Raw genomic sequence first — 25,677 nt, forward strand, 5'->3', positions numbered from 1 at the left:
TATAATGAAGTTTTCAGAAGTATGGCGGAAAGGTAAGCTCAATGTTTGTGGGTGGAAAAACTAGAATAAAAACAATTAATTGCGTTGTAAAGTTGAACAGCGGTGTTCTTCCATTAGATTGTGTTGGTTTAATGAAGATCATTAGGCATAGCACTGTTTTAGTGCCTACGCAGACTATTCCATCAAGATTTTATGATGGCGTCCCTGACATTTTTGCTCCTTTCTCTGATTCTCTTGTTCCCAGCCCCAGCCCCACTTTGTGGTCTGTTATTTGACTTTGACTTTTTGCTTTCACATCTGACAATTTTCACCTCAACACAAGGGATTACATGTTTGACGAAAGTAGAGTTTTTTCTGACGGGCTGTGTCCCTATTACTATTACTATTAAACATTTATCTTTGTAGTTTCGAAGGTAGTTTTCTCCGTCTCGAGCTAAAAAAAACAATTCTCGAGTCTCTCGAACTCGTCGAACATTGTGACCAAGACAAGAAACCGTTGATTTCGCACTCAAATGTCAATAACTGTTATAAGGTTAAAGTTAGCTCATTTATTAGTATAGTATAGTATAGTATAGTATAGTTTTCCAGCGTATTAGGCGTTTTGTGCCTTTGCTGATCTTGGCATTCAGTTCATCGAGATAAAAGTCAATAAAAAGCCCTAACAGATCTTTTGACCTTTGTATCTATAATATATAAACTTTTTGATAAATTGAAGGCCCTAACCCTAACAGATCTTTTGACCTGTATATACGTCTAACCCTTTGATGGGATCTTAATGGGCGGTTCAACTATGCTAAACATGTAATCTGCTAAGTGGCTATCTAAGCTATTTTTGAAGGCGTTGACACTTGGAGCATTGGTCACCGTTTCAGGGAGACTGTTCCAGCGGTCGATCACACGTAAGTGTTGCCTAAGCGATGTGTTACACCTTGGTTTATGCAGCTTGTAATTATGACCTCTGGTTCCATTGTTTGCAAACACGAAAAGTTTACTCTCGACTTGATACAAACTGTGTGTAAACTTGTATGTTTCAATCATATCACCTCATACTCGTCTGTATGTCATGCTTGGAATTTCAATACGTTTCAGTCTATTCTCATATTGCTTATCTTTCAACCCAGGAATTACTTTTGTTGCTCTGCGAAGCACGCCTTCAATAAGTTTCTTATCTTTCTCAAATTGTGGTGACCATACTGAGTTGCTGAACTCGAGATGGGGTCTGACTAATGCAGTAAATAGTATTTTCATAGTTGCTGCATCTAAATAGGTAAAAGATCTTCTGATGAGTCCAAGGATTCTGTTTGCCTTATTAACTTGTGTTTCTATATGCTTTGAGAATTTTAATTTAGTATCAACATGTACTCCCAAATCTTTCTCAAGTTTTGACTTATTCAGAGCTGTTCTGTCGCTACAGTGATGCTGTCTCATATCGTAGTGAAAGATTTTGTTTTTCGTTCCAAGATGTAGCACTGTGCATTTTCCAGCGTTGAACTTCAGTTGCCAATCGTCTGCCCAGTTGACTAGATTGTCAATATCTAACTGAAGACTGTCTCTATTTTCTAGATTGTTACCTTTCTGTATACTTTAGTATCATCGGCATACATTGAACATGAGCTAGACAAAATACTTGGTAAATCATTAATGAAGATTACGAAAAGAGTTGGACCTAAGACGCTGCCTTGTGGCACTCCACTAAGAACTTCTGTCCAATTTGACACTGTGCCTTGCACGCTAACTCTGTTTCCTGCCTACTAGAAAATGCTTAATCCAGCTTAGAGTATTTCCTTGAACACCATGAGCTTCCAGTTTGTTTAAGAGTCTTTGATGGGGAACAGAATCAAAAGCTTTAGCAAAATCTAAGTAGATTGCGTCAACCGAAGATCCTTGGTCGAGAAACTCTGTCCAATCATTTAAAGTCTTTAGGAGGTTAGTTGAACATGACCTGCCAGAAACAAAGCCATGTTGGCATTCAGACAGTAACTTGTTGTTCTTTAGGTGAGTTATGACATAGTCTCTAATAATGCTCTCCATTATTTTGCAAACCACTGAGGTGAGGCTAACTGGTCGATAATTGCCCGGATTACTCTTGTCTCCTTTCTTGAATAACGGTGTAACTTGTGCTTCTTTCCAATCGGGTGGAAGAGTTCCTGAGTCAAGTGATTTTTGGAACAGTAACGCGAATGGTTCGGAGAGTTCTTCTGACAACTGACATAATACGCGGGGGTGGAACATGTCAGGTCCTGGGGACTTGTTCATATTGAGTTTGTCTAGTTTCTTCTTTACAGTGTCTTTGTCGAATTCTATATCTGATAGTATGTTGTTTACACTTTTTTTTTCACATGTAGGTATATTAGTAAGATCCTCGTTGGTGAATACACTGCTAAAGAACTTGTTAAGAATATTGGCTTTGTCAATGTTAGATGAGGCTGTCTTATGATCATCATACAAATCCGCAATACCGTCTTTAGTCTTCGTTTTTGTTCTAGCATATGCAAAAAACTTTTTCGGGTTCACTTTAGCCATACGAGAAATAGATCTCTCATAGTCCTTTACAGCAATTCTGCATGAGCTTTTGGCTTGATTTCTGGCCCTCGTGTAATTAATATAGTCTGCACCCTCTCTAGTTTCTAAGTACTTTTTGTAAGCTTGCTTCTTTTTCTTGAGTTTTGCCAAGACTGTAGGATTGATCCACCGAGGTGAAGTTCTGTCTGAACTACTTTTAACTTTTGGTACGCTGATGTCCACTGCAGACATAACTTCAGATTTGATAATAGTCCATGCATCGAGTACAGACAGGTTTATTATTTTTTGTGTTAGGTCTGCAGCTGAGACTAATTCAGAAAGCTGTTTGTAGTCGCCTTTATCGAAACAGTAGCGGGGTTCGTTCGAGTAACATTTCTTTGTGTAACATCTAAAGTCAAAATATAAAACCTGGTGGTGACTCTTGCCTAGTGGAGCCTCATGTCTTATTGAGTCAATCATTGAATGTTCATTTGTAAAAACCAGGTCCAAAATATTTGGGGTTTGCTCTGAACGGTAGTGAGTTGGTTGCTTAACGTGCTGTGTTAAGAATGAATCCCTGACAGCTTCCATGAATTTAGAAGCAGAGTGATCTGAGTCCTTGGGGGATAACTCGTTTGCCCAGTCTACTTCAGGAAAGTTAAAATCTCCCGTAACTAGAACATGTGATTTGCCTTCTGTCATTTTAACTAAAAGTTCATTAATCTTATCATTGTTTTCAAAAGAGCTATTCGGTGAACGATAAACCGAGCCAACTAACATCTATCATTGTCTCTAAGTGTTATTTCACACCAAACGGATTCTTTGGATGATGACAAGTTGTCTGACAACTTGACTGGTTGAGCATTTAGCTTTGAACGAACCCATATGGCTACACCACGATGACAACTTTTATCCTGAATATTGTGAAAACAATCAAAGCCTGGAATCTGAAGTTCTACCGGCTCGATTTTACCTCTTTGCTGATTTTTAGGTAACACTTCAGTTATACTTATAACATCAACACTCTCAGCATCAATCGTTAATAAAAGTTCATCTCTCTTGTTGATAAAAGAATCTGAATTTGTATAAAAGCACTTTAAAATGTCCGTACGATGACGGTCTAATTTTTTGTACAAGCACTTAAAACTGTCCGTCTGATGGGGGTTAAAAACATTCTGTACATTAGAACTAAAATCGTTGGTTATTTTCTTTCCTCCTCCTCTCTCTTTCTGTCTGCTGGCCTGCCCTGTCTTCGATTGGAATCTACAACTTTCCCCCTTTTCGCAAACACCTTCAGAAATGTAATGAGATTAAAAACAATGGACATTATTTTTGGACACCTTTTCATACTAGAAAAAAAGCAGATTACATAACATTACATAACGCACTCCTGGATTCACGATAACTTTGTCTCTATTTATGCCACATTGATAAAATTGGTATCAAATTAAATGTCTAAAAGAGAAGCAGAATCTATAGAGGATAAATTTTAAGTTTCATTGAATATTGAAAGAACAGAAATACTCAAAGTAGTAGAAAAAAGTTTCTTTTTACTTTTGATTTTTTAAATTATTGTTATTATTCTTCAATTTATTATCATTGACATTGTATAAACGCACATCGGTAATCACTAAGCAGCATGCTAAACTACAATCTAAAACTATTTAAACCTCATGGACGTATGCAGTAACATTTTCATTAATTTACCATCACCGCCAACGGAGGTGTATAAAAAACGGTGCGTTTTTTTACACCTCCAACGGAGATGCATAAAAATGCCACCTAGACTTTATAAAAGTGTTTGAGCAAAACGTATGCCTAACAGATGACTTATGCCATGCGGTATGAGATAATAAGGGTTGATATGGCCTGTTGACTGTTGAGGGGAAAAAGTGGAACGTATAGCACATTGAGCAAAGTGAATTCATGGGAATGTGCTATATAATTGTGTAAAATACAAAAAAAAACGTATTTCAATCTCAGTTTTTAAAAATAATTTCTGATTGTATTTTTTTTTTCATATTATATTTTATGTGTACTGTATTATCCATCAGAAGAATAAGGCATTGTTAACTGGCAAATTAAATTGTGAGCCATAATATGTACATAGTATTATCAAAATATTTATTATCATCATCATTATATGTTGATTTATTATTATTATTAATATTGTTATTATCATCATCATCAATTTGACGATTATTGCTTTTACTTTAATGTATAATCATGGAAATTAGTCCTCAATATTGAGGTCTGCTAAAAAAGACATCAATTATGGATTCATTAAACAGTCTGTCTCTTCCTTTGTGTGTGATAATTTTCAAGTTAAGCCAGTAGAGAGAGAGAGAGAGAGCGAGAGAGAGAGAGAGAGAGAGAGAGAGAGAGAGAGAGAGAGAGAGAGAGAGAGAGAGAGAGAGAGGAGAGAGAGAAGAGAGAGAGGAAGTAGAGAGAGAGTAGAGAAAGAAGAGAGAGATGAGAGAGAGAGAATAAGTAATAGAGATGAGATGAGAGAGAGAGAGAGGAAGAAGAAATACGAAGAGAGAGAGAGAGGAGAGGACGAAGAAGAGAGACAGAGGAGTAGAGAGAGCAGAGAGAGAGAGAGAGAGAGAGTAAGAAGAGAGAGAGTAGAGTGAGAGGAGAGAGAAGGAGAGAGAGAAGAGAAGAGAAGAGTGAGATAGAGGAGAAGAGAGAGAGAGATAGAGGAGAGAGACAGAGAAGAGAGCAGAAGACGATAAGGCAGAGATCTGAGAAAATAGAGTATAAGAATCATAAAAATCTGTCGAGAAGATGAAAAGTATAGAGAATTGGAGATATATACAAGAGAAAGTAGGTCCATGCATTTAATAAAAATGCTAGACACAAAGTACCTACCTGTATCATTTTATAAAATCCTTTTCGAGACAATTCTAATAGTAATAGCAAATTGAGATTATTAAGAGACAAGCTGAAAAAAAAATTTACTCCAATTTGAATTTGCTTTCGTTGTTATTTTATGGATTTTGTGACCTGAAACTTGTAATGACCACCCCCACCATTTGGAGTTCAAAAGTGGCCTAAAATGGCAGCTGACATTGGAGTAAGAATTCCTTGAGATGAATTTATTAAGGCTTGAGGGATTAAAAACTTGGTCTAAACTCAATTTAATATTAAGATGTTGAATTAACGTGCAACTACAAGCATTTTAATTTACTACTGATTTAAACATAAACAATCACGAAACGATAAAGGCTAATTCATCCTGTAGAAAATTAGATATAAATCATAAAAATCTGTCGATAAGTGAAAATTATATGAATTTTTTTCCTGAGATCCATCACTCACAAGTCCTAAAAGTCAGGTGCCAGCCATTTATCAGTTCACTGCTGGGGTGTCAAGTTAGACGTCTACCTAAGTACCTAACTGCATTGCTCCCAAACCAAACAAGGAGAGAAAACAAGCTTTTTAAATTCCATTCTTAATTTTCGATAGTAAACTTTTTGGATTAATTTTTGAATTTGAAAGAACTTATTAGAATTATGGATCCATGCATTTTAATCTGGTTTCAGAGTGATGGCATCGTATTTTCTCTAGCCTAAATAAATGCTGATCATCCTCGCTCTTTTACTTTGTCTATACATCCTACTATTTAAATAGTAGTAATAGTAGTGTATGGCTACACTTCCAAATTCATTTCGTCAACCCAGCTTCTAAAGTCTTCCTCCGCCCTAAGAACTGTTTCATAGCCACCTTCAAGTTTAGTTACTGGACAGTGGAGGACGATGTGATCGCTGGTCTCTGGATCTGCCTGACATTTAAATAGTTATAGTTATAGTTATGCCACGTTATGATTCAATATGTAACCAAAATACAATTAGTTATGCCACGTTATGATTCAATATGTAACCAAAATACAATTAGTTATGCCACGTTATGATTCAATATGTAACCAAAATACAATTAGTTATGCCACGTTGTGATTCAATATGTAACCAAAATACAATTAGTTATGCCACGTTATGATTCAATATGTAACCAAAATACAATTAGTTATGCCACGTTGTGATTCAATATGTAACCAAAATACAATTAGTTATGCCACGTTATGATTCAATATGTAACCAAAATACAATTAGTTATGCCACGTTATGATTCAATATGTAACAATACATTATTATGCCCGTTATGATTCAATATGAAACCAAAGTACAATTAGTTATGCCACGTTATGATTCAATATGTAACCAAAATACAATTAGTTATGCCACGTTATGATTCAATATGTAACCAAAATACAATTAGTTATGCCACGTTATGATTCAATATGTAACCAAAATACAATTAGTTATGCCACGTTGTGATTCAATATGTAACCAAAATACAATTAGTTATGCCACATTATGATTCAATATGTAACCAAAATACAATTAGTTATGCCACGTTGTGATTCAATATGTAACCAAAATACAATAGTTATGCACGTTGTGATTCAAATGTACCAAATACATTAGTTATGCGTTATATTCAATATGTAACCAAAGTACAATTAGTTATGCCACGTTGTGATTCAATATGTAACCAAAATACAATTAGTTATGCCACGTTATGATTCAATATGTAACCAAAATACAATTAGTTATGCCATGTTATGATTCAATATGTAACCAAAGTACAATTAGTTATGCCACGTTGTGATTCAATATGTAACCAAAATACAATTAGTTATGCCACGTTATGATTCAATATGTAACCAAAGTACAATTAGTTATGCCACGTTGTGATTCAATATGTAACCAAAATACAATGTGCATGCATTGTCCGGAGGACTGGTTACACACTTCCAAGGTGTTTTGAACTGGGGGGAAAGGAAGTTGTGACGACAAGAGCTCTGCTCCCCATTCCAGGATCCTTTTATCATTCCTCTCATGTGCATTATGTCTTATTTTTCAAAGAACAAGGTTTGGCACAACCTCATATCTATCCTTTTTTTGGTGAGGTGAAGTTGAGAAGAGGAGGAGGAAGAGTGGGTGGGGGGGGGGGGGGGGGGGTTGGTTTTATTGTTAAATTCACCATAACATGTTGAGTTTGAATTTTTATTTTTATGTATTCATTTTTTTTCTTCTTTTTTTGACAGGTAAACCCTTCACCATGCAAAGAAGAGTTGACGAAACACAGGTATGTTGGGATATTTCTCTCTCTCTCTCTCTGCCCCCCCCCCCCCCCCTCCCCTCCTCTCCCCCCTCCCTCCTCCCTCTCTCTCTCCTCTCTCTCTCCCTCTCCCTCTCTCTCTCTCTCTCTCTCTCTCTCTCTCTCTCTCTCTCTCTCTCTCTCTCTCTCTCTCTCTCTCTCTCTCTCTCTCTCTGTGTAGCAAGTAGGCCCTGGTTCAGTTAACCTGAATATTTATTTCTCCGGGTATTTTATAGGACACTTTTAGACTCCCCTTGATCTTTGATAATCATTGATACAAGTGATGACCCCTGAAACTCATCAAGTTGGATGAAATTGAAATACATTAATTTTATCTTAATTTTTAACTCACTCAATCCTAGATAGAGATTGTTGCTACTTTTCAAAATTGAAAAAAAAAAATGTATTAAAATTAATGAGCATGTGCATAGAAAGTTTTATTCAACTATCATTAACATGTAAAAACTAAAACATTAGCTTTGATACTACCCCTATAATTGATTTGTCTCAGAAAAATGCAATAAATAGACATGGGGTAAAAGTATCCCTGGGTAAAATACGGATATAGTCGGTGTTAGGGTTGAGTGAGTTTAAAAAAAGAAATACTTTTGACCATGTGTCAGAGTTACTGTACCTATAGAGGAAGTACAGATTTTTGTTTATTTTATTGTGGGATCTTCCATCCCCCTATATCTGTTTTCCAATTTGCTTTCTGTTTTTTGTTGTCTTGGAACGAGATTACAATTACTTGGCATCGTCGTCATCCTGGTAGGAAAATAATCAAATGTATAGTCAAATGTTTTGGGTGATGATATTTTTTTCCCCCCTTATATATGATCTCTCTGTTAAGTACTGTTATATTTCTTTTTTTGTTTGTATTGAAAATATCATGGTTTGTAAGAATTTGAGTGTGTTCCTGTTAGTGGGATCGGATCCTCTGCTTGTTTCTGGATTTTAGGTGATCTTCAACTAAAGACTAAGTACACTTGTCATTTGTATCTGTTCTCTATTTGGTGATCTTCAACTTAAGACTAAGTACACGTGTCATCTCTATCTGTTCTCTATTTGGTGATCTTCAACTAAAGACTAAGTACACTTGTCATTTGTGTTATACTGTACTTCTCTCTATTTGGTGATCTTCAACTAAAGACTAAGTACACTTGTCATTTGTATCTGTTCTCTATTTGGTGATCTTCAAATTAAGACTAAGTACACGTGTCATCTCTATCTGTTCTCTATTTGGTGATCTTCAACTAAAGACTAAGTACACTTGTCATTTGTATCTGTTCTCTATTTGAACTATTCCCCTTTGTCTTTATTTTTATCATGTGCTTTTTAATTGTAAATCTAGAATTTTTGACTATCCTATTTTCTTCCTTTTTACTGGTACCGAACTGAAATGACCTAAAATATGTTGCGTGCGTTGTAAAACTTAAAAACAAAACAAAAAGAAAACATGGTTTTATTTTGTTAATTTTTTGTTTTTAAGTGTCATATCAGTTTTAGTGTAGAAAATCCTGTGTATTTCATTCATTTATGTTCATTTTTTTTTCTCTTTTTATTTAATTTATATCATATTGATTTACTAGCGACGACTGAACCCTGGTGACACCTTTCCACAAGTAACAGCTCCCCCTGGTGGTTCCCGATTTGCTGACTTGGGTGAAGGTACCATGCCTACTGGAATGCCCTTCCCACTGCCTGGATATCAGTAAGTTTACACTGGGTGGGGATCCTGACCTCCCATAGCGGGAAGGGAGGTCCATACTGTGTCTTATATCCCCTTATGTCTGTTTTCCAACATGCTTTCTATCTTTGTCTTGGAATGAGGTTACTTGGTTTTGTCCTGGCCCTGGTTGGAGTCTTGGCTGGGAGGGAAACAAGTCAAATGCATAGTTATTGTTTTGGGAGATGATATTTTTTTTCTTGTAAATCATCTCTCTGTTATGTATTATTATATTTGTTATTTTTAGTGTATAATGTAAGCATTTGAGTGTATTCCTCTCTGTTGGATTTTGTGCTTATCCGGATGAGACTTCTAGGTGATCTCAATCTAAGTATGTACATTGGTGGTATTGGAATCTACATCTGATCCCTATTTGTTCCCAGTTCCCATATGTCTTACTTTTACTTGGGTGCTTTAATTGTAATTCTATAACTTTTTACTATCCATTTTCTTCCTTTTTACTGGCGCTGATATGACATTAATGTTTTGCAAGCGTCGTAAAACCCTTAAAAACAAACAGTAAGTTTACAAAAAAGTAGTCCAGCTAATCGGCCCATGGAGCTGGAGTTTATTCCGGTTTCTATAGCGTAAACCAGACAATCTCCAATTAATTGCTACTCTAGTCTATCGCAAAGTACTTTCTGCCAGATCTAGCTCTAGATCTCAACATCACCCAGGAATCAACCTGTCCCTTTGCCCCTTTTTAAAAAATTTTTTTTATCTTCTTCTTCTTCTTCTTCTTTCTTCTTCTTCTCTCTTCTCTCTTCTTCTTCTTCTTCTTCTTCTTTTCTTCTTCTCTTCTTCTTCTCTTCTTTCTTCTTCTTCTTCTCTTTTCTTCTTTTCTTCTCTTCTCTCTTCTTCTTCCTTTCTTCCTTTTTCTTCTTCTTCCTTCTTCTTCTTTCTCTCTCTCTTCTTCTTCTTCTTCTCTCTTCTTCTTCTTCTTCTTCTTCTTCTTCTTCTTCTTCTTCTTCTTCTTCTTTTCTTCTTCTTCTTCTTCTTCTTCTTCTTCTTCTTTCTTCTTCTTCTTTCTTCTTCTTCTTTCTTCTTCTTCTTCTTCTTCTTCTCTCTTTTCTCTTCTTCTTTTCTTCTTCTTCTTCTTTTCTTCTCTTCTTTCTTCTTTCTTCCTTTCTTCTTCTTCTTCTTCTTTCTTCTTCTTCTTCTTCTTCTTCTTCTTCTTCTTCTTCTTCTTCTTTCTTCTTCTTCTTCTTCTTCTTCTTCTTCTCTTCTTTCTTCTTCTCTCTTCTTCTTTCTTCTTCTTCTTCTTCTTCTTCTTCTTCTTCTTCTTTCTTCTTCTTCTTCTTCTCTTCTTCTTCTTCTTCTTCTTTCTTCTTCTTCTTCTTCTTCTTCTTCTTCTTCTTCTTCTTCTTCTTTCTTCTTCTTCTTTCTTCTTCTTTCTTCTTTCTTCTTCTTCTTCTTCTTCTTTCTTCTTCTTCTTCTTCTCTTCTTCTTCTTCTTCTTCTTCTTCTTCTTCTTCTTCTTCTTTCTTCTTCTTCTTCTTCTTCTTCTTTCTTCTTTTCTTCTTCTTCTCTCTTCTTTCTTCCTTCCTTTTCTTCTCTTTCTTCTTCTTCTTTTCTCTTCTTCTTCTTCTTCTTTCTTCCCTTCTTCTTCTTTCTTCTTCTTCTTCTTCTTTCTTCTTCTCTTCTCTTCTTCTTCTTCTTCTTCTCTTCTTCTTCTTCTTCTTCTCTCTTCTTTTTTTCTTCTTCTTCTTTCTTCTTCTTTCTTTCTTCTTCTTCTTCTTCTTCTTCTTCTTCTTCTTCTCTTTCTTCTTCTTCTTCTTCTTCTTCTTCTTCTTCTCTTCTTCTTCTTCTTCTTCTTCTTTCTTCTTCTTCTCTCTTCTTCTTCTTTCTTCCTTCTTTTTCTCTCTTTTTTTTTCATTTTTTTTCATTTAAATTTTAAATTATTATTATTATTTATTATTTTATTATTAATTATTATTATTATTATTATTATTATTATTATTATTATTATTATTATTATTATTATTATTATATTATTATATGGAGAAAAAAGGAACATCTTGATATTTTTCTCCAGATTACTATAATATTAGCAATGTGATTTACATTTGTTTATTTTTCTTTCTTGAAAATTATATTATTATATTATTATTAGTATTATTATTATTATTATTATTATTATTATTATTATTATTATTATTATTATTATTATTATTATTATTATTATTATTATTATTATTATTTCTATTTATGCAGAAAAGAAGGAACATCTTAGTCTTAGTATTTTTCTCCAGCTTACCACAATATCAGCAATGTGATTTACATTTGTTTATTTTACTTTCTCTCTCCGTCAAGACTGAATCAACCAGGTGCTCATCACGGACCTGTCCCCAGTACCCTTGGCCATCACGGGGTTAGTCTTTCGGCCGCTGGAGGCCCCACAGGCCCAGTGCCCATATCAAGGGGCCCCCCTCAATCCTTGCACACCCAGACAGTGCCACAACACCCAGCTAATCAGGTACGTCTTAATCGTCGTCTTAATCCTTCCACCTTTGCAGAGATGTCACTTATTTGAAAATCACTCATGTTTGAGGTTTTCAAACCTCTTCATCTTTCTGGAGTTTTTTTTTTTTTTTTAAAGCTTTATTGTATGAGTCACCGTCTCAATTATGTATAATGTCGAATGTTGAGATGAAACATGGTGCTGGAAATTGAATTTATTGCTACAAATGTGAAACTTGGGGTTAATTTCTTTTCTTAATCATGGGGAATCAATACAATTTCTTATACACTGCAAACGACCCAAAGTTCGTATTTCGTAAAAATTCTAATTATAAATTCACTCTCACTGGCCTCCTGACATAATACCATTTAGAGATGGTTGGTCACATATGTTGTCTTTAGTAGTGATTGTTAATGCTTTTGATATTATTTTCCCTGTTTCTGTAGTGTTAAAATGAATACAGCAAAGGCTTGCTTGCTCCCTTTGGATGGGGTGCTAGTCTATTGTAAAGTACTCGATTGATTAAATCCAGCTCCCAATCTCTGGTGAGTGGTCGGGGGGTTAGGAGACTGCATTTGTCAATGAATACCAGTTGTAATATTTGTCTAATAATCAAGTCAAAAGTCAATAAGATAAGATGAAATAACACCGAAATGCCTCATGCGTTCCGTTCATCTTCACTTCTTTTTTATCAAAAATCAAAAGCCAAAAGTCAACAACATTGCAGTCCAAACAGTTTAGAATAAAGGCAAATTATAATTTCGTAAACAAAGGGAAGTAATACAATAAATTCTTCATTCATCTATATTTTCCAACACCAGTTCTGCTGCATGCGAGGCAAGTGCTTTGGCACTGAGCTATTTTTGAACCTCCTCTTGCCATTGCTACATTTCCCCCATTTCTAATAATAATATATTCAGGGATGCCCTTTTTCAGGTTAAAACCGGAAACCAGCTTTTTGAAATCTTCCGGTTATCTGTTTCTTTCTTTTTAAAAAAAATAATTTATGCTGGAGACTTTGATTGTTTTTTAAAATTACTATTTTTCTTTTTTTTTTTTTTAAGGGTGATACCATTTGATGAAGAGATGCTTTTTGCAAAATATTTATTTCATTTGTGAAAAAATTTCAGGCTTTTATTTTTTTATTTTTTGCAAAGGTCATCCCTACAAGGGGGGGAGTTGCAGAGTGGTTAAGGCATTGCATTGTGGCCTGGAAGGCCTCGGGTTCGAGCACTGCTTCAAGCTCTTTGGTGTTTTTTCCTTGAGCAAGGTTATTAATTAACACCCAATTTGCTCACTTGGATAACATGGGTGATTCTTGTTGACATGAGACATCTTGTTTGATGAAATATCTATATTCCTTCATGGAATGCCTAGGCGACGATATCTTACGGTGTCGTGGCGGAAGGGCATCTTTTTTTTTTTTTTTTCATCCCTAAATTTTGCAAAATTTTATTCTTTTTTCTCCTGAAATTATTATTTCCAGCCCTTGTCTGCTGGAACCATGTCAGGAGGTCAGCAACAGCAACAGCAGCAGCAGCAACAGTTTCAGCGTTTGAAGGTGGAGGATGCTCTGTCGTATCTAGACCAAGTCAAGCTACAGTTTGGCAACCAACCTCAGGTCTACAACGATTTCTTGGACATTATGAAGGAGTTTAAGTCCCAGACGTAAGAGCTGATTTATTATTGTTGTTGTTGTTGTATTATTTTATTATTATTATTATATTATTATTATATTATTATTATTATTATTATTATTATTATTATTATTATTATTATTATTATTATTATTTTATTATTATTATTATTATTATTATTATTATTATTATTATTATTATTATTATTATTATTATTATTATTATTATTATTATTATTATTATTATTATTATTATTATTATTTATTATTATTATTGTTATTATTATTATTATTATTATTATTATTTATTATTATTATTATTTTTATTATTATTATTTTTTATTTTTATTATTATTATTATTATTATTATTATTATTATTATTATTATTATTATTATTATTATTATTATTATTATTATTATTATTATTATTATTATTATTATTGTTATTATTTTTATTATTAATATTGTTGTTATTGTTATTATTATTATTTTGGTCTATAAAAGTAGTTAGCAGTCCTTTGACAAACTGAAAGTTCTTTGAGGACTTAGTCTCAGTGTTTTCCCTTCTCCCTCCCAGCTAAAACTATGATTTTTATCTTCCTTCCATCTATCTGTTTTGTAAAATACAGATGCGCTATTTACACCAGATTTAATTTTTTTATGTACAGTTTTTTTTCTAGTGCGAAATTCGGCCCAAATTCAGATTTTTAAAACCAAAAGTTTAGAGTGATTATCAGTATCAAGTTACTGTGTATTTTGTGAGAAATGACATATTTTACCAAACTGAGCTACACCATTTCAATTTTTAGCAATTTGAAAATGCCGATACAGATTTCAAAAAAATTTTTTGCGAGGGATTCAAATAGAAATATTTATCCAGATTTTTTGTTTACAGCTTACGTGAAAATGGATTACATTTTTTAAAAAAACAACTTTTTCACGTGAAAATGGATTAACAATTTTTAAAAAAAAAATCTTTTCAGAATCGACACACCTGGAGTCATCAACCGAGTGTCCAATCTGTTCAAAGGCCATCCAGATCTCATCGTAGGCTTCAACACGTTCCTGCCCCCCGGCTACAAGATTGAGGTGCAATGCGAGACCATCAACGTTCACCAGCCTGGTCAGCAAGTCATGTCCATCGCTGCCCTGGCTCAGTCGCAGGCAGTAGCCAGTAGTAATAGGGTGGGTGCACATTTATCATCTATAAGCCAGTAGTAATAGGGTGGGTGTACATTTATTATCAGTAAGCCAGTAGTAATAGGGTGGGTGTACATTTATCATCTATAAGCCAGTAGTAATGGGGTGGGTGTACATTTATCATCAGTAAGCCAGTAGTAATAGGGTGGGTGTACATTTATCATCAGTAAGCCAGTAGTAATAGGGTGGGTGTACATTTATCATTAGTACTTATCTCGCTAGCCAAGGAACTTTTTTCAGAGAGGCCAACTACTTACAAAAAATAATTTAAAAATTGAGCTTTTTATAGCGCAATATCCATTAAATTTGCTCAAAGCGCTTTACAAGGGGTCCCTGGTCAACAGCAACATTTAACATGTAGGACGGGACATGACGCCTGTTAGGCAATATTACAATTTTTCGGACACAGACAACGCTGTTAACGGCCACGTACTCATTTTACACCCGAGTACGGTGAGAGAATGTGAGTAAAGAGCCTTCTCCAAGGACTCAATATATGCGCCAAGCACGAGGCTCAACCCCTGGACCTTCCAATCCGAAAGCGAGTGTCATACCACAAGACCACATAGCCGCACAATAACTAATAAACTTACAAAATTTTGTTCATATAAAAATGATCCAGACACACAAAAATGTGAAAATCTTTGAAAATTATGTATTTTTGGCAAGTCACAGTTGTCTTTAACCCTCTCCTTACTATCACAGAAAAAAAAAACCATCCCATTCGTTACCGTGTAACCAACACTGTACATTACAAATTTCAAGAAATTTTTCTTGTTATAGCGAGAAAAATTTGACGTTGTGTTGTAGAGCTCGGTTTGCTAAACAATATTATGTATAGAATATACTTGTTACCCTTCTGATTGAGAACAAAACATATTATTTTTGTGTTGGGCAAGTGTGAAGTTTAGGGGGAAATTATGAAACTGGCCAGTAAGGAGATATAGTTAATGTTAAGATTAATAACACTGTGAACAATGTTCAATTTCACTATTTACGCTAGATTTTCATCATTCTTTTTTTTTTTTTTTTTTACCCTCCCAAATTACATTTCTGATTCTCTGTGTATATTTAGACTTTTTACTTTCATGATCAAAATCCTCTTGTAGTAATTTTCTACATTGTTAAATTGACTAAAAGTAAATCAGAAAAATCAACATATAGTTTTGTCATCACTTTTTTTTTATCTACTAAGCTATGAATGAAGTATAGTGTTATTTATTTATTATTATTTTTTTTTCACAAAATAAAAGAACTTAAAAGATTTTTATGTAAGGTTTTTACATTTTTGTGTGTGTGTGTGTGTGTGTGTGTGTGTGTGTGTGTGCGTGTGTTGAGAGGTGGGATTGTAATTTAAAATGATCCAAGACTTTCATCACATTTTATTTTGTTCTATGCATCTGATGAAAAAAAAAAAGATACATGTTGTTCTATTCTGTTTATTAATGTTAACTTTGACAAGCATCAAATGGGCTCTAAAAGTTTTCAGCAGGGTTGTTGAATAGATCTTGTTCTGATGAGTGATTTGACCTAGTTTTCCTTGACAGTTGAAAGGTCAAAGGTTCAAGGTCGTACAAACAATTGTGTAGCTAGCTGTAAAAACTTTGTTCTTCATCTTTTGGGGTAAAAGTATCTAATTTTTCTTTTAAAATCATAATGAAATCATCAACAATATTTAAAGGAAAAGGGTTTAGTATTCACAGGTTTTGAAAGAGATGATAAAAAAGAAGAAGAAGAAGCAGGTGAAATTTGTTTTGAGAAACACTGAGGCAATCGACCCAGGCACAACTTTTGGTCATTTTAGTATCAGGCAAAAAAAACAAACAAAAAAACCCAACTACAACTATTCCAGAAAATCCATTATTTTAACATATTATCTTTACTCTATTTGTTTACAATTTTTGTACGACTTCTGTCGACCGTGTAGAGAATGGAACGTTAGGGGTGGCAGATTGGCTAACCCACCTATTCATTTCCCCCTCCCTATCGGAACGACTTATTGACTCAGGCCGTGCTCCATCCGACTATATGTAAAGAAATATTTTTTTTCAGCAGATGTATTTTTCATTTTATGACACAGAAAAACGAATAATATGTTTTTCTTTTTTCTTTTTTTAATTTAAAAGAATGTATCTTACTTTCCTTTTCAGCAACAAAAGCAAGGCATCACTATCTGGGAACAAGCCTTAGCCTCTCAAGCTTCTGCTGTAAGTAATGATAATCATAGTTATAATAACAACAACAACAATAATAAATTAGATAAATGGATAATATAAAAACAAAGAACTGTCTGGCATGCGGTTTGAAATTAAGATAAAGCAAAAAAACCCCAAACGAATTAGATACATTATAAAATAGCTTAGTTATAAAATAAATTAGTTGTATATAAGAATTATATGACCATACACTTTGAGAGATGAGGGATTTCTGTGTGTCTCTTTGTTTTTTTATGGACAGGAGTCGGTTACTTCTGTTTGAAAAATTAAAATGGCTATACAAGGGGTGACTTTCATTCCTCATGATATTATTCAATCTGTTGAAACAGATCTGGTTATATAATTCCCTCAATATGTGGTCTGGTGGTATGACACTCGCTTTCAGATCTGAAGATCCTGAGTTAGAGCCTCACCCAGCGCATAGTTGAGTCCTTGAAAAAGGCTCTTTACTCACATTCTCTCACCATACTAAGGTGTAACATGATTATCTGGCCATTAACAGCGTTGTTTCTGTTGGAAAAAAATTGAAATATCGCCTAACAGGCGTCATGTCTCGTTCTACAAGTTAAATGTTGCTGTTGGTCAGGGACCCCTTGTAAAGCACTCAAGATGTTTAGTGGATATTGCGCTATATAAAAAAGCTCAACTTTATAAATAGTATTTGTATATCTGTCTGCCTTTTTCACAATTTTATCAATCTTTCCCACGTCACATTTCCTCGCATTTCCTATGGTAATACAAAAAAAAAACAATAATGAATGCTCTCAAAGACTGGTGCATAATACAGAGGGTTTTTACATACTTTAATTAATTTTTATTTTTTTAAAAAATTTTTTTATTGTTTTTTTGTTTTGTTTTTTTTTAAATTTTTTAATAATTTTTTTTTTTTTTTTTTTTTTTTTTTTAAATTTTTTTTTTTTTTTTTTTTTCTTTCTCACTCTCTTCTCTCCCCTCTTTTCTGTCTATCTACCTATCTATCTGTCTATCCATCTATCTATTTATCGGTGTATTCCACTTTACTATCGCATCGTTCCTTCGCGAAGATTCGACCTTCGCTCATCCAACAACCCCCCCCCCACCCCCCCCCCCCCCCCCCCCCCCCCCCCGCCGTGACCCTTTCACCTCGCCCCCTCCACCGCCCCCTATTGTTTAACTACAGCGTTCTACTACTACTACTACTACTACTACTACTACTACTACTACTACTACTACTACTACTACAACTGCTGCTACTACTACTACTACTACTACTACTACTACTACTACTACTACTACTACTACTACTACTACTACTACTACTACTACTACTACTACTACCAATATGTCTTTTATCTTCCATTATAGTCTGGAAAGTTCTGTTCCCTGACGCTGACCTTTGCTTATCAATTAGATCACCCCCCTGGGGCACCCTATCCTCTACCCACGCCACGCTAACATTTCATTCATACTGCAACCACCATTGAGTACAGACGATACAAGTTATTTTTCATTATATTTTATTTGTTTTCCACGTTTATTTGTGTATTGTTGTGCTGACGAAGGGTTTGTACCCGAAACGTCCATTGTCTGTTTTGTTCCCATACGAAGCCTTTCCATTTTCACTCTTTCGTTAGTATTTTCTGAATTCAGCTAATTTCTGAATAAAGTAAGAGTAAGATATAAAGACAAGCTATATATGAATTAATTAACAGGTAAAAAAAAAAGAACCCCAACAAACATAGCCATCGGAGGTTCAAGTTGTATATTTTAGTAAGCAGTACTGTCCAAAATACCCATTTATGAAAAGTTAACAATGTTAATTCAAGAAAAATCCCCTGAGCATTTATATAGCGCAATATCCACTAAACACGCTCAAAGAGCTTCTCAAGGGGTCCCTGGCCAACAGCAGACCTAAACATGTAGGACGAAACACAATGCCTGTGATATTACATTTTTTTAAAAACAACAAAGACAACACTGTTAACGACCAAGTACTCATTTTACTTCTGATTTGGGTGAAAGAATGTTAGTAAAGAGCTTTTCCTAGGACTCAACTAATGCACCGCTCAGATCAGGACTTAAGCTCAGGACTCTCCAGTCCAAAGGCAAGCGTCATACCACAAGTCCACATCGCCGAACAAATTAAAATTGACTAAAAAAACACACACACACACACACACAAAAAATTGCAAATCTTGACTTTTTTTTGTTTTTGTTTTGTTTTCTTAATCTAGATTATATTTTGTAGTAGTCCAAAATATGCTACTATTTTGGGTCATGACAGTAGTGCATGTTCGGGTTTCCCATATTACTTCAAAGACACTCTGCAGAGCTCAGAATTTATTGTCAATCATCAACCGATTGTGCAACCTCTTCTATTTTTTTCAAACATAGAATGGTACAGAAATTCTTTTGTAGTCCCTCAGAGCCGTTAGGAGCTGGAGTTTTACTGGTTTCTATTGGGTCAAACGGACATTAGCAATTACTTGCTACCCTTTGTATAGGACGCTAATTTATTGCAAAGTACCCTCCAGCAGATCTAACAGATCCAGCCACCCAATCAAAGCTGGGTGGACAAGCTAGTCGGGGGGAGAAGGGGAGGGATTGATCTCTGTCCCCCTTTGTGTCTGAATTGAGCGACTAATACTCCCAGACTGGGTACAGGATTTCATCAGTTTCAAATTAATTTTTTTAATTTTTATTAATAACGCAGCAACAGCAGCAACAACAGCAACAGAAAGTAGGTAACCTTCCTCACAGCACCTTGTCGACGTCCTCCGCCTCCCCAGCCGATCATAGGTCAGGGTTCGTACACATCCTTTTTTTTTATTTTTAAAATTTATAGATTTTAGATTTAGATTTTAGATTTAGATTTTAGTATTGAGTCAACATCTTTGATAAGAAGACATTCAATCAGAAAATAAAATGTGTCAGTGCATGACATAATTAGTTGTAAGGTGAAAATTTTGGATTTGCATTTTATGAATGAACATGCTCCCCAGAGTATTTTAATCTTTATTTGAAGTAAATTGGGTGAAGTTATGGGAAAGGTATCCAGCAACTTTTCTAAAATTTCATACTTTTACAACTTGACTAGTTATAAAAAAATATTTAGAAGTGAAATTAAGCTTTGATATTTCCCGAAGATGTACAAAAATGGTTGATTTAATCTTTTATGAAGTCACCTTGGATAAAAACTAACCTTCTAACTAAACTTGGCAATATCTCAGTTCAAACCTTTTTACCATCCAACTGATAATGCCATTTATTGTAACAAATGCTTATAAAGATAAACTTTAATTAATTGATTATTTCCCTTTACAAATAAAGGAAAATTATTTTCCGCAATGATCCTGATTTCTTCCCCCCCCCCCCCCTTTTTTTTTTTAAACTGTGAAAAAAATCTTTGGGTTAATGAAACAGCAGAAAATCCCGTATTTTAGCCACACATCTCCTTCATTTTTTATCCCAACTCTCCTCTCAACTGATGTAACCAGGTGTTTCCCAGCCATAGCTGAAAATAGCCATGTTGACAAAGCCAACGCTGTTAATGGCCAGTTACTCGTTTTACTCTTGAGTACTGTTGAGGCCATGTTTAAGTTCGTTGGTGGTAATTTTATTTTACATATAAATGTAGAAAGACTGAACAAACACTGCTTCTCTTTTGGAGGGAACACAACAAACTGAAGTGATTACTGGTAGCCTCCTTTTATTATTCTTACAAACGAGGAGAGCTCACAGAGAATAAGGGAATTAACTCATTAATTTGATGACCGAATTATAAGGTCAATAAGTATAAGTCAACAAGTACTGTGAGAGAATGTGAGTAAAGAGTCTTTTACAAGGACTCAACTGTGCGCTGCTCAGATGGGTGGTGGTTTTGTGGGAAGATTATTATAATGCTTTTACTTCAAAAAGATGAATCACCCTTGGAAATATTTTTATGAAGGGGAATTAGCTCTTTCAGCGCTGAGGCTATTACGCATTTCTGTCACAAAATGGCTGACACCTGATTGAGGCAGCATGAGATTGACAAGCTAAGACAAAGCGACATTCGAATTCGGCGCAAAATCTCAATTAAAATACCCCCCTAGGGCCAATTGAATGTTCTGATGAAAGAAATGATACCATTGATTCAATTTATAGTACTTTTGTAGAAAGTAGGATTGGATTACATTATTGTTTTTGCCTTTCAAGACCGGTCGCACTGTGCGGCCATTGGCCAGTCGAACAGATTCTGCTCTGGCCGCACAATGTGGCCAATGGGGCTGAAAGAGTTCAGTCCGAAAAAAATAGTTATTAAATTAAACAGCGTACAAACAAAAAGTAAAATTCTTGTTTTATTTTTTTCATTAAAATGAACAATACATGTGCAGACCTGCCCATTGGTACGATTAATCATATTTTAGTACGATTTTTGCTCTCAAATACGTGGATACGATTCCTTTAGTACAATTTTTGTTGTTGTAATATTATTTTTTTTTCTCAAGCATGAATGATTTTGAAAATGACAACATGTCATACATCAATTATTGACCGTGTTTCTGAATGATGCATCACAGTTAGTACTATTGTTATCATTTCAGTTAGTTATATGTTGCCGGTTTTCACCAATATTTTCTCATAACTTTTTGAGGATTTGCTTATTTTATACTTTAAATGGCCTCAGGCCACATTTTTTAAGCTTTTACAATTTGTTAAATAGAAAATTTAAAGTGAAAATTAAATTTAACTAACATCTTTGGCAATGAAGCTTTCAATTAAAAACTGTATTGCTGATAAGCATAAACATCAATGGATTATTTCCCATTATAACTACTAAAATTTCTCTATTTTGTTTTTAAATATTTAAGGGGGTACGCGCTGGTCGAGAGGACGGTTTTACTATGAATTCCACTAAAATTATCGAAAATGAGATTATGGCACTTTCAGGTAATTCAACCTTTCTTTAACACACTGAAAACATTCAAAAGGCTAAATTTTTACAAAAAAGTGCTTTAAATAATTTTTTTGTGACGCAACTATCGTTTAAACGCAAAGTTTTTCCGTCATTTTCGTCAGAATCAACGTTCGATAGTCCTTAGTAACCCGCACTGAACCCCGGCTTATTTGGTATTAGCAGAAATGTCAGGGAAAGGGCATTTCCGTTCTTTCACATTCTTTCGCGTATGTGTCACAGGTCGGCGGGGAAATCGAGAAATTCCAAGCCTATTTTCCTTTCTTTGATTGGCTGAAGAGACGTCTAGGAGTTATTTTTAGTAATTACCGTCATGGAAAATTTTAGCTCACATTCCAAGACCAATCGTAACCCGGTTTTCAGTCACGTGACATAACAACGGGTACATTTCCGGAGCTTTCGACTACGTTTACTTACGCTTCGATTCGAACTGATTTTTGGTCGTTTCATGACAAACTTCACTCCATTTACTTATTTGCAAAGTTTTATCATCATTTTCCAAAGAACCAAGAATTGGTAGATAATCATTTCGACGCCTGGATACTGCTTTAGCCAGTAAGTATGTCTATTTATTTATTACTAGTGAAATCAGATTGACCGGTTACAGTCTCAAAGTGTGCATTCCATTCTAAAATGTAAACATTGACGATAGTAAAAGAGAATGCTGCTCGTAAATAATTCTAAAGGCTAATTTTTGTTTTTATTTTATTTTTAATACGATTATTAAGAACCACACTGTTTTCTTTGATTTACATTAGACTAGTGAATATCATTGAGCTTGAATAAGGAGATAACTAAACGCCGATCTATAGTAGATCTTAGACAGACAGATAGACGTCGAAAGCTAACTTAGACTTGGATTACCATTGACGTCAGTGAGTTAGAACTTAGAGATTATCTAGATTGTGCTTATTTTTTTTTATAACCATCATTCTACAAGAGTCTGTGTGTGTGTGTGGGGGGGGGGGGGGGGTGCTCTCAATGCTCTGAGGTATGGTTCTCGTCTCTTGACCTAAAGGCGTTTCTTTCTTTCTGATCTATAGTTTCTGCCTTTTCACCTTTCAGTGTAGGGCCACTTTAAAGTGAAATTACTCTAGACCAAGGCATTAGCCAAGCAGGTGGTCAGCCCACTGTGACTTTTTGTTACCTTATTGTGGTAGATAGGAATTCATTTTGCCCAGAAAGCGGCCTTTCTGCCTGCTCTTTTAATTTCTTTAATGTTTTTTTTTCTTTGATCCAAAGCAATACCAGATCTGTGCTTAACTATGATTGGTAGCCAGAATTCTTATGTGTGGGTATCTTTTGTGCTTTTCAAGGCAAAACTTTGGGCTGATTCCAACACTGCTTAGCAGTAGGGGGTGCAATAAAAATGTTATAATAAAATTATTTTTTTAAAACCCCTTTATTCATCCCATAGTGGAAATTATTCTCCAGGGTCTATTCCAAGGGTAGATTGGAATAACCAAGGCGTCAACCGCAGTGCTGCGCCGCAAATTGAGCTAGGGCGAGATGGCTTGCTCAAGTCCACACAGCACAGAGGCTGGTGATCGAACTCGGTACCTTTCCGGTACGAAGCAAAGACCGTAACGCTGAGCTAAGCTAACCCCCGATTTATTTATTTTATATATATATATATATATATATATATATATATATATATATATATATATATATATATATATATATATATATATATATATATATATATTTTTTTTTTATTATTTATTATGGTATATTTATATTTATTTATTTTCACAGATTGTCATGCCTAGAGCCAAGGTTTCCACCTTCAATGCTTCCATTAGCAGCATGAAAAGGAAGTCACGGAAAGATGTTTTGAAGAAGGCAAGGGATGCGAAGAAGCAGAAATTTTTTAATGAACCAGAGCCAGCATCCACATCTTCTGTGACATCTTCGCCCCACGCAGCGACTTCACCTTTATTTCCATCATCTTTTTCTTCGCCGCAACCAACAGCTTCAGCTTCTGCTTCTTCATCATCAGCTCGTAAGTTGGATTTCTTTGCCTCTACGTCTGAGCCTTCATCTTCGTCTTCATTGGAATGTTCGACCATCGTGCAGCTGATTGTATTCCAGGATCTTGTTGATTGTCTTCTCTGCCCTTTTTGTTTCCAGTCTACGTTGGAGGTTTCACGTGATTCTTCTGTTGGTCTTGCCATTCTTCTACATTTGTCTTGTAAATCATGTTCAAAAGTTATATCGTCCTTTTATACATCTCGTAAAAAAGATAAATATTTTGAAGTTAATCGTCGTGGAGTCGCTTCATCCTTGGCTAATGGAAGTGGACAGGCTGGCTTAGCCTCATTTTGCGGCATGATGGATATGCCTGTACTACATCATAAGACCTTTCTTCGCCACCAGAAGGCCATCCACCGCCAGTTCGCCAGCTATTCGTCTCGTCTCCGTTCTGAAGCTGTTGATGTTGTTCGTCGAGCGTATCCTGAGCAGGCAGGGCAACCAATTGTTGATGTTGATGTTTCGTATGATGGTAGTTGGCACACGAGGGGACATAAATCAATGTTAGGGATAGGATGTGTGATAGAGAACAGAACAGGACTTGTAGTGGACCATGAGGTTCTTTCTAAGTATTGCCATAAGTGTGTGACAGTAGGAGACAAGCTGAAGGGGGATAGTGATAGGTATGCAGAATTCTTGAGTGGCCATAAGGAGGAGTGTGATAGGAACCATGAAGGATCATCAGGTAGTATGGAACAGGTAGCGGCTGTGAATATGTGGAGTAGATCTGTAGAGCGGAATGGACTTAGATATAGAACAATGATTAGTGACGGGGACAGCAACACCATCAAGCAGCTAAACAATTCGGGACCGTATGAGGGGATGACAATTGAGAAGAGGGAGTGTGTAAATCATGTAGCGAAGAGACTAGGAACAGCATTGCGGAAGACTGTGGACAACAAGAAGAAGGTAAAGGTAACGTTAGGAGGGAATGGAAAAGGAAAATTGACAAAGGCAAAGATCGCCAGACTTCAGAAATATTACACGCGGGCCATTAGATCAAACAGTACTGTGGACGACATGCGACGCGCAATTTGGGCTTCTTTTTATCACTGCACCTCAACCAATAAACAGCCACGCCATGAGTACTGCCCAGAAGGAATTGATTCTTGGTGCTTCTACATGAAAGCCAAGGCTAATGGTCTGCCAGCACCTGACCACGACAGACATATGACCACATTTATTCTACCGACTGTAGCAGAACACATCCATGACGTTTATGTTAGATTGACTGATGATGATTTGTTGGGGAGATGTTTATTTGGAATGACTCAGAATGTAAATGAAAGCATCCATGCTTTGATTTGGTCTAGGTGTCCAAAACATGTGTTTGTAGGGAGACAGCGTTTGGAAATTTCATGTGGGATTGGAGTAGGAGAATTCAACAAGGGAGCAAAGGCATCGCAGGATTTCATTTCGGCAATAGGACTTAGTGTGGGACGACATTTTGTGGAGCATGGGACTAAAAGGGACAATGTTAGGATAAAGAATGCAGACAGAGCAGGTGAATTTGTCTTTAAAAGGAAAAGGGAGATGAGGAGGTTAGCACAGACAAGGGAGGAAGAACGTTTACATCAACTGGAAGGCGGTGAGCAGTATGCTGCAGGCGGCTTCTGATTGCGGAGTCCCAGACGACACGTGACATTGGATGGATTACCTCAAACGGATAAGTACCATTTTTATAAATTCATAACTAATTGTATCTTTTTTCCACAGGAGAATGATTCTTGGGTTTAAAACAACACAGTTTAGGGGTTCATGACACTATATTTTGTATAATCTACGAGAAGGTTCGTTTTTTCC

The 25,677-nt window shown here is 35.3% G+C and overlaps 2 protein-coding genes across 2 annotated transcripts in view; both read left to right on the top strand.

Moving 5' to 3' along the window:
- LOC144960584 (paired amphipathic helix protein Sin3a-like) overlaps positions 1 to 25,677 on the top strand; it is a 71,644-nt gene continuing 45,967 nt past the window's right edge. The window contains 8 exon segments of the mRNA XM_078893805.1: positions 1 to 32; positions 7,613 to 7,653; positions 9,255 to 9,376; positions 11,704 to 11,866; positions 13,338 to 13,519; positions 14,472 to 14,673; positions 16,839 to 16,895; positions 19,597 to 19,688. Coding sequence (XP_078749931.1) covers positions 5 to 32; positions 7,613 to 7,653; positions 9,255 to 9,376; positions 11,704 to 11,866; positions 13,338 to 13,519; positions 14,472 to 14,673; positions 16,839 to 16,895; positions 19,597 to 19,688 — 887 coding nt within the window. The 5' untranslated portion in view covers positions 1 to 4.
- On the top strand, positions 23,564 to 25,622 carry LOC144960583 (uncharacterized). Its single transcript, XM_078893804.1, has one exon. It carries the CDS (start codon positions 23,605 to 23,607, stop codon positions 25,489 to 25,491), a length of 1,887 nt encoding a protein of 628 aa, XP_078749930.1. The 5' UTR covers positions 23,564 to 23,604; the 3' UTR covers positions 25,492 to 25,622.

Source organism: Berghia stephanieae, chromosome 15, assembly GCF_034508935.2.
Source record: "Berghia stephanieae isolate SIO BIC M18660-M18661 chromosome 15, UCSD_Bste_1.3, whole genome shotgun sequence".
NCBI classification, from domain to species: Eukaryota; Metazoa; Mollusca; class Gastropoda; order Nudibranchia; family Aeolidiidae; genus Berghia; species Berghia stephanieae.